Source organism: Cydia fagiglandana, chromosome 12 (assembly GCF_963556715.1).
Source record: "Cydia fagiglandana chromosome 12, ilCydFagi1.1, whole genome shotgun sequence".
NCBI lineage: Eukaryota > Metazoa > Arthropoda > Insecta > Lepidoptera > Tortricidae > Cydia > Cydia fagiglandana.
This window is the reverse complement of record NC_085943.1, coordinates 6,566,989-6,587,166: the sequence shown is the minus strand read 5'-3', so window position 1 is coordinate 6,587,166 and position 20,178 is coordinate 6,566,989. Positions and strand designations below refer to the sequence as shown.

The window sequence follows — 20,178 nt, the reverse complement described above, 5'->3', positions numbered from 1 at the left end:
TGCCGTTTTCCGGATGTTGTGAAAAGCGGAAATGATTATAATTTGTGACGGTTAGTTTGTTTGACATGACAACTGGCACGAAACAAAAACAAAACAGTTTCCAATAATGTCTTTTGCAAAATTTTAATGATATTAGTAAATAAAACGTAGGATTGAATTACTTATAAAAATATGTGATTTACTATTTAGTGATTGTGTACAGAATATTTTTTTTATGTTTCAGGATTCCGTTATTAAGACAATATTTAGCCATAAGTCCTGAAACTTGGCATTGACACGTATTTATTGCAAGCCAGATAATGTCAAGCTCACTTTTTTAGGTTTTCCATTTATACAACTCGAACCTTAAATGGAGGTAAGTTAGTTGTTTATTATAGCTAGGTATTAGAACTTTGCTTTCCTTTTAATTTGTCCTTATTTTGACTTACTTAAGTTGGAGTTGGAAGACGGTTTGCTTCGCGATGAGGATCAGCCATCCGAACACACTTCTAAGAATGCCTCCCCAGTTCTCAAGAGAAAAAATGATAAATCACGAGGTAATATTTAAATAAGAAGTAGGTAAAAAGGGAAACTAGTAACCGGTTATCACATTGTATCAAGTAGCTGCACGCTACTGCAAGTAGCAGCGTGATTGGCTGCACGGCAGTGCAAACTGAAATACTATAAGGAATCTAACCTTCCAGAAGCGCTTAAATATGGTTAAAGAATACCAGTACTATTCAAAACCTGATTGAATACAGGCACAGAATAAATAATAGTACTAGGTAGGTACAGTCTGTCTGTCACGATCAGCACAGATATGGCCGCTAGGTGGCGACAGCGCCACGCGCGGCTTATGGCAAACCCCAAAATTGGGGTCGAACGGATGTAGTTTTAGCTACCTGTTGCAAAGCGACGAAATCGCGGAGTGAGCCACGCCTGATATAGGTGATATGATTGAATGAATTATTCGCGAATAATTTATTGAGGCAAAGCAGTTTCAAATAAAATAATCATTCAAATTGTAACTGTTATTATAACTTTTTTTTAATGGTTAATATGATGGTCTAAGAATTTACACCGGACATGATTGTCTTCCATATCGACGATGGATGTGTGGTGTGACAAGAATGGATAGGATAAGGAATGAGTATATAAGAGGAAGCCTAAAAGTTGCACCCATAGTAGAAAAAGTAAGAGCGAATCGCCTAGCGTGGTACGGGCATGTGATGCGGAGGGATGAAAGTCATGTGACGAAAAAGGTATTAGGAATGAATGTGGAGGGATGTAATGGGAGAGGAAGACCGAGAAAAGGGTGGATGGGCTGTGTGAGAGATGATATGAAGCGAACGCAAGTGAATGATGAGATGACGGGCGAGAGAGAGGTATGGAAGAAAAAGACATGCTGCGCCGACCCCAAATGAATGGGATAAGGGCAAGCGAATGATGATGATCGACCACCGAGACTGGGAGAGGCTCGCAGAACAGGGGGGCTACCGCGAAAACCGAAATTCGCAAATTGCGGGGATCTTTCTCTTTCACTCCAATGAAGGCGTAATTAGAGTGACAGAGAAAAATGCCCGCAATTTGCGAACTTCTATTTTCGCGGTTATAGCCCAGCGGTCGGAATGACGCAAACGTGTTGTGGAGGGTCGCAAGTTTTGTAATGAGACCTGGTTCACCGCACTCGCTGTGGACCATGTCTGTCTCGCATCGCTCAGTGTTACACCATAAATCGTCTACAATAAACTCAAAGGCCAATGATGATGATGAATATCAGTGGCGTAGCGTGAACTAATCTAGCCGTGGGCGGAGCCGCATCAGCGAAGCCCTTTTACTGTGCCCGAATGGGCCTCGCGCGAGGCCCCCCTTGGGGCGCGAGGCCGTGGGCGACTGTCCAAGTGTCCACTTCGCCCACGCCTAGGTACGCCACTAATGATGGATATGATCGTAGTCAGCGTAGTCTACACAATTAGGCAGTGTCTGGCGACCGTTGTAGATGATAAGGCCAAATATCAGCTGAGCTGAGTGAAATAAATTAAACTGCAAAACGTAATTCAAAACCAAAAATAGTAAGAAAATGTTGCCACTGCAATAATTTGTTTGTAAAATAGTAGATTCCTTTTAATAAATAATTACGCAAAGATAGTTTATTTATTAGTAATTTTACTCCTACGATTTACAAACAAACACAAAGTACTTTTATTTACTTATTTTTACATAAATACAAAACGCGCTAGTAAAAAGTGGCAACATTTCCTTACTTTTTTTGGTCTTGAATTACGTTTTGCAGTATAGGTATCTGGTATTAGCTCAACTATAGGTAAGTAATAACTATGACGCTGACGTAGATCACATAACATAGGTAGTCCGCGTTACAGAGTACCGTCACAGAATAAATAATAGTACTACCGTACAGAAAGGAAGCTTCCTACAAAACCGAAGTTTGACAGCGGTTCAGGGTCGAATCATGCTATCCCTTTCTAATACATGGCACTATCCCTTTCGGCTAATTAGGGTTGTCAAAATTCAAGTGATTATCTTATCTGTGGTCGTGCACGCAAAAGGAAGTCAAGTGGTGCCAACCCTAATAATTGCTCGGAGCAATGCTGAGCCGAGCGGAGCCGAGTTTGGCCGAAGTCAGGAGCTTCGCACCCCTGGTACCGTGCTAAACATTGAACTCGGCACATAGCCACGTACCTAGCTACATGTAACTTGGAAGCATGGTATAATAATATACTCCGCCTGGTACTCTCTTCCCGTCTTTTCTAGGTCACGTGACTGACACAAGCCTACGTCATCATGCGACAGCGCTATATGATAATATGCGATAGCGCTATATAATAAAGCGGCCATGTTATTGTGACGTAGGATTGTGTCACTCTGGGAAGAGAAGACCATGTTTTATTAGACTATGCTTGGAAGCAATGTGATTGCAGAAGAAAAGGGTGAGATGATGGGAAAGGAGGAGCGGGACTTCGACGAGTCAATTGCGTCTTTGATGCGTAACTACAACAGCAAGCTTAGCGGTGAGGACGACACATCGCAGCCTACGTCACGTGGTGCGCCTATTGTCATCCCCGAACCGACCCGCAAGAAAAAGAAGCGAAAGAGGTATGTAGGAGGAGGGAGGGATTCCTGGGAAGGAAGAAGATACTACCGTATCCCGAGCGTCAACAATCAATGCGATTATTAGGCTGAGCGGAACCTATGGTCTATGGTCACAAACATCCGTTACAAAAATCGAAACCTGTCAGAGGAGTCATGGAATGTATTGGGCCCCATACATTCCACGACTCTTCTCTTTCCGAACAAACTCTAGCAATTCTGATCTGAATTCCGTTGTGTCTACGATGGCGTCAAAATGTAAATTTAAAAAAATCGTCAAAATGTTTTACAGGCAGGTATTCTGTTCTTTAAGGTATTTAAAGAGAGATACAAACAAAAAAAATATGCCACGTGCTCATTCGGCCGTTGAGTTGGATTATTATTAGGATTGTGCCGAGTCTCTTGCTTTTTAGGGTTCCGTACCCAAAGGGTAAAACGGGACCCTATTACTAAGACTTCGCTGTCCGTCCGTCCGTCTGTCACCAGGCTGTATCTCACGAACCGTGATAGCTAGACAGTTGAAATTTTCACAGATGATGTATTTCTGTTGCCGCTATAACAACAAATACTAAAAACAGAATAAAATAAAGATTTAAATGGGGCTCCCATACAACAAACGTGATTTTTGACCAAAGTTAAGCAACGTCGGCAGTGGTCAGTACTTGGATGGATGACCGTTTTTTTTTTGCTTTTTTTTATTGTTTTTTTTTTTGCATTATGGTACGGAACCCTTCGTGCGCGAGTCCGACTCGCACTGGCCCGGTTTTTATTTACTTCCAATACTTCCATACCTTTAAAAACAAAAGAACAGCGAACATACTATGAATAATGATACCACAGGAAGATGAATTTTCTAATACTCATACAGATCCCAGATATCGATATGCCTCACAAACTGTCGATACGAGTCCATCCGAAGGGTATCCAGCGCCTTCGGCATGCGAGAAGTGTCCGAAGAGGAAGCGTGGAACTTCTACTGGACCGATATGAGCGTTTCCGTCGAACGGGCGAAGGAGATGAAGCGGTTCCAACGCATCAATCACTTCCCCGGCATGCTAGAGATTTGTCGGTACGAAATGAACCTTATGTTTAGAGGAATAAGGTCGCGGATGGTTTATAATTTTTGGATTTTACAGGAAAGATCTCCTTGCGCGGAATTTAAACAGAATGCAAAAGATATACCCGAAGGAGTACAATTTCTTTCCGAAAACGTGGTGTCTTCCAGCAGAGTAAGTACTATTGTTAACAGTTCCCTTAATTTTAGGTATTACTTATTGGGTAAAATTTGCAATCAAGACCAAGGCCTTGGTCTGGGCACCCTTTCTTGGGATGAGCTAGAAGCGTTTTGTCCCCTCGGGGCGGCAAAGACTGCAAATCCGCCACTGCTTACTCATTCCCTAGTTTCGCCACTGATGCAACTACATAGAGTGACTAAAGTAGTAGTGGTACCTATAGTATGTCGCTGCGGCAACGCTAGTCGTTACGTAATATATGTGACGTCCCAGAGATAAAGGTACCTTATGGCGGTTTGCGCTTACGCTATTTTTAACATTGCTTCAATATTATTGCGGCGCTATGCGACGTAAGCGCCAGCCGCCATAAGGTACCCTTTTCCGTGGAACGTCACATATAATAGGTAGGTACTTCCCATTTGGCGTGTACCAGATTGTATCACTACAATTTAGAAAGAAACTAATTACGATTTAGGTTACTTTGTCAGTCATAAATAAAAATGTATAGGCACATTTTTATTTACTAGAAATTTTGTATTTCAGTTTCGGCGAGGCCCTAACTTACAGCAAGGCGCGCAAAAATAAAACGTTTATAATAAAACCTGAGTGCGGAAGCCAGGGTCGTGGCATTTATCTGACTAAATCACTGAAAGACATTAAACCTACGGACAAACTTATTTGTCAGGTAAGAGTTAGTTCTTTTTGACTTAGGTAGCGACACTAGTGACTATTCTGACTACCTATACCTACCGATCTTGTGAAAACCTATCACGATTTAGTTACATAGCTAGTGGCATAAGCAAAATATGTTTTTTTTTGTCTTTAATAGTTTGAATGCGCGTGACATAATATGTACATATCCCACGAGTTAACGAAATACTATTAACGAATAGTTTTAGTTTCATAACGGGAAAACAGGGTGCCTAGCCAAGAGAGATTACCTTAGCGCTCCGTAGCGAACGATACGGTAATCTCTCTCTATCACTCTTCCGTATTAAATAGTCCAACACAGACTAAACGCATTAGTTCGCTACGGGGCGTAAACGAATGGCATCTTGGTTACGCTACGTCTTACGTAGGCGAACAACGCGCGAACGCGGCGCGGCGAAAGCGGCCGCCGCCGCGCCGCCTGACATTCGCGTGCAAATCGCGCCGCACCGCGTTCGCAACGAGATCGCTTACGTAGGACACTTCTATGGGCATCAAAGGATTGATTTCACCGCGCCGCGCCGCGCCGCGTTCGCGCGTTGTTCGCCTACGTAAGACGTAGCGTTACGCACCCAGTACCTACATCGATCTACGGCGTAGCAGTCGTAGCACATCTGTGAACCGTAATAAACACTGCACAAAACTACTGGGAAGGCCAAAGAATCCCTGAACTGCTTGACTTACTTTTAGTGGCGGATTTGCTCTAAGACCAAGTAGACCCGGGCCTATAGTTCGTTTTTTTTAGCATTAGAAATTAGGTAAACAATCTTGATGTGTCTTTTAATTGAAAAACACATTTTAAAAATAAGTTACGGCAAATATGTAACAATTATGAATCTAATACGATTATTTATATTCTTCTGCTTTCATAAGTAATAGTTTTTGAATTTTAAAATGCGTTTTTCAATTAAAAGACATGTCAAGATCGCTTACCTTCTTGCAAGTTCTTTCTAATGCTAAAAAAACGAACTATAGGGCGGCAAGATATTAGGGGCGGCAAATTGTATTCAAAAAATTAGCTGATGATAACAAGAAATAACTCAAAATGTAGTCAATACGATGGGTGCTGAGAAAGGGACGGCTACAGGGCCTGGGGCCTAGGGCGGCAAATATGTACTACAAATCCGCCACTGCTTAAGTACTTTTTGGTCTTGTACTCTCAACACACGCTTGAGCTTATTGTGACTGGCCCATAATATGTATTAAAGATACTTTAGTATTTAATTACTTAAACACTTGTCAGTGATTGTTTTCAGGTTTACCTCGCCAAGCCGTACTTAGTCGACGGGTATAAGTTCGACATCCGCGTCTACACACTTATAACGTCGTGCGATCCTTTAAGAGTGTTTGTTTACAATGAAGGTCTCGTCAGGTAGGTTATTCGAACCAAAGGCAGCAATAACGAATTTTTTTTAAACAATGCAACCTCAATCTTTAATCACCTTTTAACCGCCAGCAATTTTTAATCGAGCGTGCTCGTGTCGCCACCGACAGTAATTGTACCACGCAGAGTAAGGTTGGCATAGTTACGGGAGTTATAAATGTGCTGTAAAAACCAAATCAGATCTTTGTCTTATTTATCAGACTGTGGCGAAATGAGCTGGATATGTAATGTCTTATATATCAGACTGGCGGTTAAAGGGTTAATCTTTAGTTAAATTAATTAAAACAAATTAATTACTTTAATCTTGTTATAGAATTGCCTTGATGATTATATTGATTATTTACGTACCTAAAGGTTGTCTGGAAGAGATCGCTGTTTAGAGATCAGACCGCCCGTTGTTTACCACTTATTTTCTCTGTTTTAAGTGTGTTTAATTCTGAAGGTATAATATATGAGCTTTAAGATTTATAGATATTTTTGACAAAACCTTTTTTAAAGATTTGCAACATCGCGCTACGCGGACCCTAACGTGAACAACACGACCAACGTGTTCATGCACCTCACCAACTACGCCCTCAACAAGCACAGTCGCACCTACGTCTACGACTCCGAGGCAGGCAGCAAGCGGTGAGCACAATATTTATCAATCTAATACCTTTACACGACCAATTCTTGTTTATTTATATATAAATTTGGGGAAGGGGGTGGGGGGTTGGGTCCCTTTGTTTCCCATAAAGTTTTAAATTACTGTTTGTCAGATTATCATTAGTCATAAAACTGAAAATACTGAAATCGTTAACTTTTCAAGATTTTCGTAAGGGTATCTATAATAATCTAATCTCTAATCTAATCTAATCTAAATCTATAGATAAATTAGGTTAGGTTAGCTTTGTTCGGGCAAATAATACATTATGACTTAAAACTTTTTGGGAAACAATAGAGACCCATTTCGGGGATCTCGGAAACGATTAATGATTTCGATGAAATTTGCTATATATGGGGGTTTCCGGAGGCGAAAAATCGATCTAGCTAGGTCTTATCTCTGGGAAAACGCGCATGTTTGAGTTTTTATAAGTTTTCCGAGAAAAGCTCGGTCTCCCAGATATATCTGCCTTAATTTAGGTACTACGTGAAACAACATTCAGATTGTATCTGATTGATATGATATTAGTGTTAGGGGTCATCCATTAATTACATCACACGTTTAGGGGGTGGGAGGGGGTCAAGAAAATGTGACATATTGTGACATGGGGGAGGGGGGAGAAACAAACTTTGTGACGTCACTTTAACTTCATCAGTAACCGAAAATTTGTTTAAATTATTTTATTCGTTGTACATTTAAATAACAAGTTTTTAAAACGATAATCGTTTTTATTCCTTTAATTTTCTTTCCTAAGCAGTTTTGGGTTATAAAATTACTAATATTTATATCGTCAAAAATATTTTGATAAAATATTAATAATACTTAGGTACTTACATAATTCGATTTGACGATTTCGTAGAAAATTTGCCAAATGTGACCAAGTGTGACAAGGAGGGGGGGAGGGGTCAAAAAACCTAGAAATTCGTGTGACGTAATTAATGGAAGACCCCTTAGACCGATCGATGCATTAGAGAGCATGTGTAGCAAAATATTAAACTTCAAATGTGCCGTTGGCACTTAAATATTTCAGCCCGTAGGCGTACACAGTATTAATCGTATCAATACGATGCAAGTCAAACGGAAAATGATTACAGAGCGGCTACCGCAAAAACCGAAATTGGCAAATTGCGGGGATCTTTCTCTTTTACTCCAACGAAGGCGTAATTAGAGTGACAGAGAAAAATCCCCGCAATTTGCGAACTTCGATTTTCGCGGTTATAGCCCAGATAATGTTCTGATATTTATAATTTTAGACTGGTACGCGCTACGATGCGCTACAGCGTGCAGCGTAGCACTGTACTTAACGCTTTTCGGTTATGATTGTCATGAAATTCCTTTTATGGCGACTGGGTAAAACAGTTAACAATGTATCATGCGCATTGAAAGGGTTAAGAGAATACAACTATTTACTTTATATACCTACACAATAATATCCGCATGTTTTAAAATAATACAGCTACTTACCTACTTATCTTGTCGATCTTTCCCACAGTAAACAAGTAGGTAGATAGAGTTAGACCAAGAAAAGTCTGCAACGATTTTGATAGCATTTACGCAGTGCAAGTGTTATCTATTTATACTTACGTCATCATTTCATAGAAGTTTGACGTTTAAAATAACACTTGCACTGCCACTACGTGTGTTATCAAAATCGTTGCAGACTTTTCTTGGTCTAACTCTACAACGTCCGTAAAATTACAAAAAATATCACAGCGCGCAACGCAATGAATATATAGCAGAATGATTTAAAACGAGTAGCAATTGAATTTATTCACGCAAACGTGATTAAATAAGGAGGTTGATTGCCGGCGAGTTCCGTAGGTATTCTAAAAACGTTGGCAAACAAACGATTGGCGCATCGTTACGTTACTCGCTATATGTCACCGCCTACAACGTTAACATTTCCGGGGCCAGCAAGATATCGACTCTCAACAAGATCCTGCTCTCGCAAGGCGTGGACCTGGACGCGCTGTGGCATTCCATCGACCAAGTGATCGTGAAGACCGTCATATCCGCCTGGCCTATCCTCAAGCATAGCTACCACGCGTGCTTCCCGTCACACGACATGGTTACTATTACTACCGATAGAAATCGGCTGCCGGTTGTTCTCGTAGCTTCGCAGATAGCACAGAATACCATCCTATGCCTCTAAAGGAGCATTCCACGGGCTGTCCCGTACAAACGCATTTTATTTCCTGTGTTGCGACTTTTTTCTCGGCATTTAAAGCAGGCGATTATTTTTCTGTGAATATTTTTGACCATTTGTCATAGAAAAGGAAACTTCGCGTTTGTACGGGACAACGGTAGACAATTTCATGGAATGCTCCTAAAGCACTGTTGTGAGTAACGCTCATTTCTAGGCTTAAAGACTCGAGCCCTCAAGACTCGTAAGTCTTGAGGGCTCGACTATATTTGAGAATTGTATTTATTTATTTTAAGCGTATGGATGTAAAAAATCGTCTTTGTCGCCGTTGAGGCGTTAAGCCACGGGAGTCTTAAGGGTTCGAGTCTTTAAGCCTCGAAATGAGCGTTATTCACAACACTACTCTAAAGGTTATTTTATCGTGTCTTATTGTGACTTTCAACAAACATTTTACACTTCACAACCTTTCTAAATGATGTATAGTATGAATTATCTCAGGTGCACTGAGAGAAAAATCATTAGTAAACTAAACTAGGAATTAAAAAAACAGTTCTGTACTGGGGGAAAAAAATGAAGTTTAGTAATAATTATAGACGTTTCACTATTTTTGTAAAGTTTATTTATTTCTACAAACAGTTCAGTAATCCTAAATGTAATTTCGACAAACAGATAATAGAAATTGCAAGAACTAATAGAAATTGCAAAAGTCAATTTGTTCCTATTAGTTAACTCTCCTTGTCCCCGGATTAAGTTTATTTTTGTAATTCTAAGTGTGTTTTTGTTATCCTTTTCTCTCAGTGTGACTTTTTCGGGCTCGGACCCTACGCTGTTAAACAAAAGATATTGTTTCCTTTATGCAGTCGTTATAATGCTTACTGCTAATAGCCCCGACGTAAGTAACGGGAACAAGCCCGTTTAAAAAGCAAATTTACCGTTTTAAATATATGGTTCAGATTCATGAAACAGCCCATTCGGAGATAACACGTTTTCGTTATCTCCAAAAACAAGACCACCCTGATTGTTCTCTGAACAAGCTATCATATGAATTTGAACCTTAATACTAGCACGATAGTTGCTTTTTAAACGACATGGTTGCTTTGGCACGTGCTGTAGACCGCTATTAAAAGAAACAAAGGCTTTTGTTTAACGGATTAGCTCCCGAACTCGAAAAAACCACCTGAGATAATTCATACTATACCCTACATATTAATCTTCACTAATAACCCACGGCAGATACTGACACTCCTAAAAAGCAATTTAAAACGGCTCGCTATATATATGGAACTCTGTAACGTCGGTCTTTGTTCATTTGCCAAACATTTTTTTTTATTATTATATTATTAGGTACGAGGGTTGCACTGAAAATGTCGGGAATAGAGAAAACTGTCGCATCTAGACAGTCAATCTTTATTTTAATGCATACTTAAACTCAAACTGACCACGCATATAAATTTTCTTTTGAAAGTAATCATTCTGTAATGCACACGGCTCATAATCCCAAAGTCCTTTTTGTATGGCGATTTTGGGGCCTTAGTGGTTTTGTATGAAATTCGTGGAGTAGCCAACGGAATTGAAGTTTTTTTTACATATATATGTACATAAAAGATTTTTTTACTGTTGTCATATGAATATTTAGGAATGTCGAAATCTGCCGCTATGCAACTTTTTTGGCAGTCTTTTTAATTAACAGCACAAATGCGATTTTAATTTTTGACGTCGCTTTGGAATGACATGCTTCTTTAAGATCACCCATGGGATAAAATGAAAGTGACTTTCATATTTAATTTTAACTGCAAACGAACGTACGATGAATTCTAGTTCATAAAAAAATAACAGAAGCCCTTTGTAACTTTTATTTGTTCGCTGAGGGCATATTGAAAACCGTCTAAAAATATGATTCGAAAAATCACTTGGTCAAAAATTCAAATAATGTTCGACATACAATTTTCAAATTGCCAGTAATTCTTAAATACAAATGACAACCAAATGGAATATACCTTAAAAGTTTTATAAAGAGTTACATTTTTATAAATTATATGCCTCTTTCTATTATGTTATTTCTAAGTGTCCCATTCCCGAATATTTCAGTGCGACCCTCGTATGTCATGTAGAAAGGGTGTTGTTTACATATCTACACGCAACATGAATACTTCACGTCATATGACACATTTTATTATAAATATTCAGTATCTGTATGTACTAACTGATCGCTTTGTGGAGTTTTCCTTTGGGTATTCAAGGAACTTATTAAGATCAATTAAGTGTAATTATGTATTATATTCTATGTTATTTCGAATCGCTCATTGCGTTAAGTAGTTTTTTTTCTATTGTAGGTGTTATTAAGCAGTTGTCGATATTTCGATTAATAAAACATTGTATCCACCTAATAAGTAGATAAAATGCGTTTAAGTCGATTCGCCATTTGATTCGGTTAAATTGTGTTCTAATGTATGGGGAAGACAAACTAATAATTATAGCCAGCCTTTTATAAATGTAGTATGATACCTTAAGATATGGTGCTTTACGCACACTAGCGTCCCTTCTCCTCCCCCTGACGCAACCCCCCCTTTTTGCATTTTTCCTAAAATGTATACTTTCCTCAGAAAATTTAAAAAACTGTGAACCGGGACATACTTCATGCAAAAAGGGGGGGTTGCGTCAGGGGGAGGGGCAGGGACGCTAGTGTGCGTAAAGCTCCACACCCTAAGGTATCATACTACATTCATAAAAGGCTGGCTATAATAATTAATTTTTCATAATTAGTTTTTCAAAAAACACAATTTGACCGAATCAATTTGCATAGTATAGGTACTCGTATACTATTTTAATTAGGTAGCATATTTTAATGTAGGTAGTAGTATATTACTTGTAGCGTAGTATATTACTAGTACCTAAATGGTTAATGGTACGTATTTTTATATTCAAAATATTTTCTTGTCTCATACTTGCTTATATTGAGTATTTATAAAACTTGAGCTGTAGGGCACCTATGTGGAAATTGAGATCAAAAGTGGTAGCTGGGCATTTTCACTTAATTGAACACCTTTAACGGCCGGTTAGCAATCGTTACAAAACTGACGGTCAATGTCAAATCCCATACATTTTGTCAGGAATGTAACGGTTAGACGTTACTGAAACACGACTTAAGACGCGCTTAACTTGTACAAGTTAAATGAAAATGCCCAGCTTCCACAAGTTTCTTTCCTGTCATTTATGATTATGATTTAATTGTGTAATATTGTATACCCGAACAGGGTAGCCATTGTGACTATGTATTATTTTAACATCTTGTTTGACACGGTAAACAATAATAAAAGAATTCTTATTCTTATAATATAAATAATAGTGTAACGTTTTCAGGTGCACGCTTGCTTCGAAATACTCGGCTTCGACATACTGTTGGATCACAAGCTCCACCCGTATATTTTAGAAGTAAGTTAATAAATTATTTCCATATGAACATTCTCTACTTATACTACAATCATGCAGCAGGAAGGTAATAACTTGAATACTTATTCCTTGTAAATTAAAGAGATTAAAATACACACCGGTAAACTGTAAATGTCAAATAAACTTGTGTAGGTGAACCACTCGCCGAGTTTCCACACGGACACGCAGCTCGATCGCGAGGTGAAGGAGGGCCTTCTGACGGACACGTTCACCATGCTCAACATCTGGCAGTGCGACAAGCGGCGCGTGCTGGAGGAGGACCGCCGCCGCATCCGCGACCGCCTGCTGCAGACCAACAAGTACCTCTCATGTTTTCGTTGATCTCGGTCGCACTCGACTAGAGCTTGGTGATGGACACAAAAAGCTGCCGCGACCGTCTTCTGCAGACCAGCAAGTAGTTTTTATTGACCTGACTGACTAACCTGACTGCAATTACGGAAACTGTGCAGTCGGGTTGCAGTCCGTGTGTACCGGCCCTAACGGACACGTTCCCCTTGCTCAACATCTGGCAGTGCGACAAGCGGCGCGTGCTGGAGGAGGACCGCCGCCGCATCCGTGACCGCCTGCTGCAGACCAACAAGTACTACCTCTCATGTTTTCGTTGATCTCGGTCGCACTCGACTAGAGCCTGGTGACGGAGACATCCTACCGACTGCGCCAATGTTAGATGAATAAAATATCGAGATCCATAGGAGACTGGTTTATTTTCAAAATGTGCAACTACCGACATACTCGTAAGTCTATCCTACGTAACAACAAGCTGCCGCGACCGTCTACTGCAGACTTAACTAACAAGTATCACTCATGTTTTCGTTGACCTCGGTCGCACTCGACTAGAGCCTGGTGATGGACACAAGCTGCCGCGATCGTCTACTGCAGACCAGCAAGTTACCTCTCATCTTTTCGTTGATCTCGGTCCCATTCGACTAGAGCCTGCTGATGGACACAACAAGCGTACGCGACCGGCTGCTGGAGACCAACAAGTACCCCTCATCTTATTTAATTACACAAACGGGTCTACCGCGTTATAATTTCAATGTTTTTTACCTTAAATTCCGACCCGACGTTTCAGCTGAGATGCACCACAACTCTTCCGTTGGTCTTTCCGTGACCACAGCTGGTGCAACTCAGCTGAAACGTCGGAATTTATGGTAAAAACAATAAACTTTTATCGCGGAAGACCCGTGTAATTGAATATGTGTACAAATAAACGTGAAAGTGTAAAAGTGCTATAGTACCTCTCATCTTTTCGTTGACTTCGGTCGCACTCGACAAAAGCCTGCTGACGGAAACAAGCTGCCGCGACCGTCTACTGCAGATCAACAAGTACCATCCTCTCATCATAGCGTTTATTACGCGCCTTCTAAGGCCGGTACATCAGACGGACTGCAATTACGGAAACTGTGCAGTCCGCGTGTAGTCAGCGTACGGTTCCCATATAAATTGCAGTCGGGTTGCAGTCCCTGTGTACTGGCCCTTGAGCATTTTGCAGTATCAAAAGCGACGCGTACTCGAGGAGGACCACCTAGCCACAATAAGTACCTATAATATTAGCCAATCCCGATTGCAATCGACCGCAAGGGGGCGTATACGGCATGGGAATTATTTTAACCCTTTGACCGCCGTTGTCCGGTATACAAGACAACGATAGAACGATACGCTGGCGCCGTCGTCTTGTATACAAGACACAAATTCAACCACCAGTTAATGTGAAAATAATAACAATTGCAATTTCATTTACACTCTTGTTCATATTTTAGGTCTTTGTTTTTTCATTTATTTGCTTTTTAAGCAGCTATATAAATCCATTCTTTTATAATAAGGCTTTTAAAAAAATTGCTCCAATTTTCAATCTTTTTCATGTTCCTCGTCGCCGTTGTCTTGTATAAAAGACAGCTAGGGATGGGAATGTTAACTCGATATGGGAATTTTTAAATTAAATATAAAGTCAGAAATATGTTTTTATTTAAGTATTTTAACACTTGTTAATCGCCAATTTCTTTTAACGAATAGTAGGTAACTACTTACTAGAATACGTAGAACGAGAGTCAGATAGGCATAACTATATGTAAAGTTCAGGCAGCTTCTTTAGCTGTATAAAGTAGAGTCAGACAAGTAAATTTGCCCTTGTAGATTGTGGACTATTTAATTGCAGAAGGATAAATAAAAAAATAAAGGATGTTATTTTATAGCTTAGTGGGAAGGGATACACCGCAGCGACCGCTTCGCACAAGAGTGCATGGTACAGATGGACATACCTGTTTATCAGACTTAAGTTTTTTATCATAACATTGAAATTAATGTGTATTTTTATAACAACTCGTTGAACGTTTTTTTGGTAAGAGTTTATAGATTAATGTAAACCAAACTGAAATTATAATGATAGATTCTAATTCCGGAATAATATCTTCACTCATTAAAAATTCAACCCACGTGTAATTTTCACTAAAACAGTTTCAGTAAACAAACGGTATATTGACTTTATCGACACATGATGCGCAGCTTTAACGTTACGCCAATAAAGTTTACGTACCGACAAGCGCTTACGCCGTTGACCTAGAGACTATTATTACTTAATCCGCGCGAAAACGGTCCTTTTCGGTCTGCACTGCGGGCAGTCCATGCGCGCCGTAGTCTTGTATAAAAGACTTCTCGTACAGCCTAGTGCGGCGATATCACGTCTTGAATCGACATTGTTTAGTGGTTGTTTTTTATGTTAAATCCCTATATTTTAAACATTTTCGGGTGTAAAACATATGTTTTATTTTGGCAATTTGGAATGAAATTAAAACAGGATAAGAACAAAGCTAAATTAAAAAGATTTTTACCATAAATTGTAAATATCGATATCACTATTTGCAATCCCTAAACTTTTTATTAGTTGTTTACTTAAAATTTGCTCTGGCGTGTGAGTGAGCATCTTTGCGGACTAGGTCCGGCGGCCAAAAGGTTAAAGGTATTTTGGCTTCGGCTTTGAAGTTATTTTTGGCCAGCCTATAAAAGCGAAACTTGTGATTTCAGCAACACGTCCATTAAAACGAACATCTTCCACTCTACTTATAAATGGTCTTTTTTAGATTTTCGGAGGTCGTTTCCGGCGAAGAAAGGGAGCCAGAGAAAACACCGTGGCAGACGCAGATACAGTGGGAGGAAACGCATTTAGGAAACTTTAGGTAAATCCCCTTTTCACCATACACAGTCGTGTTTCTCTTACTTATACAATCTGCAGTCAGGATGAACGCGCCGAGCTAGCCGTAAGTAGATGGCACATGGCAAGCACGCAAGAGATCTCGTGCAATAATTAAACCTTTACCGCCAAAAACGTCAACTGACGCGCGTGTGGCTATGCAGCCCAATATCAACCTTGAGGCAATGCGAGAAGGGTCAAAGTTGCTTTTATACTTACTCGATTATGATGTCAATAACGCCCAGTTGCACCAACCACATTCAACAGACTGATTAACGTCAAACAGCAGTGAAGTATGAAATTTCCCATATAAATAAATTTAGCGAACGCTTTAACGGTGACAGCCGATTGGGTGCTACCGATCCTAAGGGCCAGTTGCACCAACCACACTTGACAAGTCTGTCCCGTGCTCCTCGTTGCTCCGTGTTGATCAGTCGATCAACACCACTGAACAGAAAACTATGAAAATTCTCATACAATAATATTAAGCGAACGCTTTTAACGGTGACAGACGTTTTGGTGCAACCAGCTCTTAGCGCCATTCACTAACCCAGGGTTAACCAGTTAAACCTGGAGTTACCATGGTTACCAGTACAATTTGACACTAGATTAACAGTTTAACAGGTTAACCCCTAGTTAGTGGGATGGTGCAAGTGGCGCTTAGTCTTTAAAATGGTGTGTTACCAGAGGTGCGAAACTCCTGACTTCGGTCAAACTCGGCTCCGCTCGGCTTAGCATTGCTCCGACGAGCAATTATTAGGGTTGGCACCACTTCACTTCCTTTTGCGTGCACGACCACAGATAAGATAATCACTTGATTTTTGACAACCCTAAATAGCCGAAAGGGATAGTGCCATAAATTAGAAAGGGATAGCATGATTCGACCCTGAACCGCTGTCAAACTTCGTTTTTGTAGAAAGTTTCCTTTCTGTACGGTAGTACTATTAATTATTCTGTGGTATTACCCAGACGCGTGTACCCCGTGGGCGAGCAGTACGCGAGCCTGTTCCAGCAGCCCTCGGGCTCCCTGTACACCGGCACGGCGTCCTCGCGCGCCCGCGGCGACTGCACGCGACTGCAGCGCGAGGAGTTCCAGGTGCTCAGTCTGCTGTTTGACCGTGTCAATTATGTAGACGCGTGTACCCCGTGGGCGAGCAGTACGCGAGCCTATTCCAGCAGCCCTCGGGCTCCCTGTACACGGGCACGGCGACCTCGCGCGCCTGCAACATTAGTAATAATAGCATACATTAGTAATTATTATAAGCCTATACGGTGTTCCACTGCTGGGCAAAGTCTGTCTTTATAAAACAGAGAAGAACTTCTTAAGACACTATGTTCCAACTCTTTAATGTATAGGCAGTTTAGTGCTGATGAAAACTCATTCAACTTTCTTTAAACAGCAAACAAAAGCGAAAGCAGAAGCTCTCCTCAAAACGAAACCGCCACAAAAACCAGCCAAGGACCCGGAGAAGAGAGCCCCGGACGAGGCCAGCGTGGCCTCCACCAGCGACAAAACGGCCAAGTCCAAGAAAACGGAAGGGGGGAAGAAGATGGAGAACAGAAAGCTGACTGGGAAACCGTCGCCTCCGATTCTCCCCACTGTGAGTACTGTGTAAACCTTGGTAACCACAAGGTCAGCGTGGTGCCTTTAAAGCGAAATAAGGGCCCAAGTCCAAACGCCCCGAGAGGAATCCGAAGATGGAGAACAGAAAGCTGACCGGGAAGCCGTCGCCTCTGATTCTCCCCACTGTGAGTAGACTGTGTACTAAACCTTGGTAACCACAAGGTCACAGCAGTGGTGCCTTAAAAACGAAAAAAGGGCCTAGTCCTAACGCCCCGAGAGGAATCCGAAGAAGAACCGTCGCCCAGTGAAAGAACACCGTCAAAGAGCTCTGGACGAGGTCATTGTGGCTTCTACCAGCGAGAAAACGGTTAAGTATAAGAGCCCTGAGAGGGGTCCGAAGAAGATGGAGAACAGAAAGCTGATTGGGAAATCGTCGCCTTCTATTCTCCCCACTGTGAGTACTCTACAGTCAACCTAGAGTGAACACCAAGAAAAAGCCCTTACAGGGTCAGTGCATGTGGCCTCCACGAGTGAGTGAACAGCTAAGTCCAAACGCCCCGAGAGGCCGGCAATAATCGAATTCTGTTGTGAGACATACTGACATTCTTCTTCTTCTTCCTCGTGTTATCCCAGCATTTCGCCACGTGAGACATACTGACATTGAATAATTTAATTTTACGGTTTAGACTCACTTGTTTTTAGTCACTCGCGCGACGTGTCCGATAGGGATCCGAAGAAGATGGAGAATTGAAAGCTGACTTCCCAGTCAGCCGTCGCCTTCTATTCTCCCCACTACTTGGTAGTTAATTAACGTAGAGACAATGACCGATAACGAAGCCCAGACGAAGACAGCGTCATCTACACCAGTGAGGAAACGGCCAAGTCCAACCGCTAGAATATTCTGTGTAGTGTTGCTATCACTCTTACCATCGGTGGTGGCCTCAAAAGGAATGTAGGCAGATATTATTCTTTTAATTCTCCTTAATAAGTTATAGGGTATATATTACGATAGCCTGAAAGTTTGTATAATAAACTTATTGTAACAGGTGGAGGAGACAGAAGTGAAACCCCCGTACGTTTTGTGCTCTTTCGAGCCCGACCCCATAGTTGAGAAGGAGGAGCGCGAACGCGTCAACCAGCTGGCGCAGCGGGACTTCCTCATACGGAGCTACGGCATGCTCGAACAGGTTAATGTCTGAGGCATTGTTATGGCATCGCCTTAGCCCCCATTCACACGGAAGCTTTTTCAACGCGCGTTAAAAAGGCGTTTGAATGACACAAATGGATAACCATGTAGGTATTCACACGACAGCGGTGGCGCTTTTTATCAAGCGTTGTTGGATTTCCGACTTTAAGCCTTGGTCGTTAAGTCGAATTTATAGTGTGGACAGATTCAAGCGCTTTTTTAACGCGCGTTGAAAAAGCTGTCGTGCGAATGGGGGCTTAAGATTGTTAAGATTCTGCCGAAATACTTCCCAAAAAAAGCGAGAATTTCGCACCGAGATTGACGTGTACATGTACAACGATTTCGCGCAGCCAACTACGGCAATGATGACGGAGTTTGCAATTTACCTGTTCATTCTCCACTTACTTCTTGAAATTTCATAATCCCTTGACTTAGCCACCACGTATATGATGGCTGCTGTTAGCGTATTTTCATTTTGTTGCCTTGTTGTGTGCTCTAAGCTCTTACTTAAGTTATTTTTTTGTGTATATACAGATCTACCTCGTGATGAAGAAAATGGGCACGCTGAGGCCCGAGGACGAGCGCAAATACGGCATTTATGGTCGTCTGTCTATCGTCTCCAACTCGCCTAAGGTAATTATTATATTAAACCCATGTCCCATATCATACCCAGTCCATGTTATATTACAGCTTTAGGTAATCGCGATACTCTTAATTGTTTTATTTGTACCCAGTTAATTGTTTTATATGTACCTAGTACCGGCCAAAAATATATCACCTTCAGGTTTTTACGGCAAACCTTTTTAGGTCATATTTATAAACGGGTCCTACCACTAATTTATTTTATTACCTTTATTTATCGACGTTTCGACACAGGTTTCACTGGTCGTTTTTCACAGATATATTTTGGCCGGTACTGTATGAATAAATAATAATACCGCTATTTGTAAGGCACAGGTACATTTTGCTGACGCAGACTCATCCGCTTACTGATTGGTGCCGACTGTAACACACATTTTGCAACTTGCCATATATTGACGCTGAATGTACAATTTTTACCTCGATTTTTTTTTTCTAAAATATGTTCAAAGGCCATTTCATAGTTATATGTCTAAATGCAGTACCGGCCAGAAAAAAATACCTTCAGGTTTTTACAGTTCCTAGTTGACTAAGGAACCCTAAAAAGGTTTGACGTAAAAACCCAATGGTGATATATTTTTGGCCGGTACAGCCTGTCTTCGGTTGGCCAACACAATGTTTTATTTTAATTTTATATTCACTTATATTCATTTTATTTATGAATTGGCGTTTGAACCTTGCATGACATGTTAAGATTAAGTCAAATTTTATCAGATATAAATTGCCCGTTGTAGCTATTATTAATGTAAAATATTGTGTTTGCCTACAGAAAGTGTAAATGCATATCGGTGGAACAAAGCAAAAATTACGAAAAAATAGTAGATATAAGGACTTACGCACGGACTTGGAACAGTTTACATTTTGTATACAGCCCGCCATTCTCGAGAGTGGCAAACTGAAACACAGGCCGGGCGGCTGCGGGGACCATTCTCATGAAGGCAAGTTTCACTTACTT

The 20,178-nt window shown here is 40.9% G+C and overlaps 1 protein-coding gene across 1 annotated transcript; it reads left to right on the top strand.

Annotated features, from left to right (window-relative positions):
* The first annotated feature begins 70 nt into the window (after positions 1-70).
* On the top strand, positions 71-20,160 carry LOC134669499 (tubulin polyglutamylase ttll6-like). The gene is made up of 17 exons (XM_063527087.1): positions 71-355; positions 434-536; positions 2,919-3,093; positions 3,956-4,156; positions 4,224-4,316; positions 4,863-5,004; positions 6,284-6,399; positions 6,910-7,038; positions 8,969-9,122; positions 12,558-12,629; positions 12,780-12,946; positions 15,725-15,820; positions 16,804-16,930; positions 17,235-17,435; positions 18,445-18,585; positions 19,119-19,217; positions 19,993-20,160. The coding sequence occupies exons 1-17, from the start codon at positions 350-352 to the stop codon at positions 19,999-20,001; spliced, it is 2,031 nt and encodes a 676-aa protein (XP_063383157.1). The 5' UTR covers positions 71-349; the 3' UTR covers positions 20,002-20,160.
* The last annotated feature ends 18 nt before the right edge of the window (positions 20,161-20,178 follow it).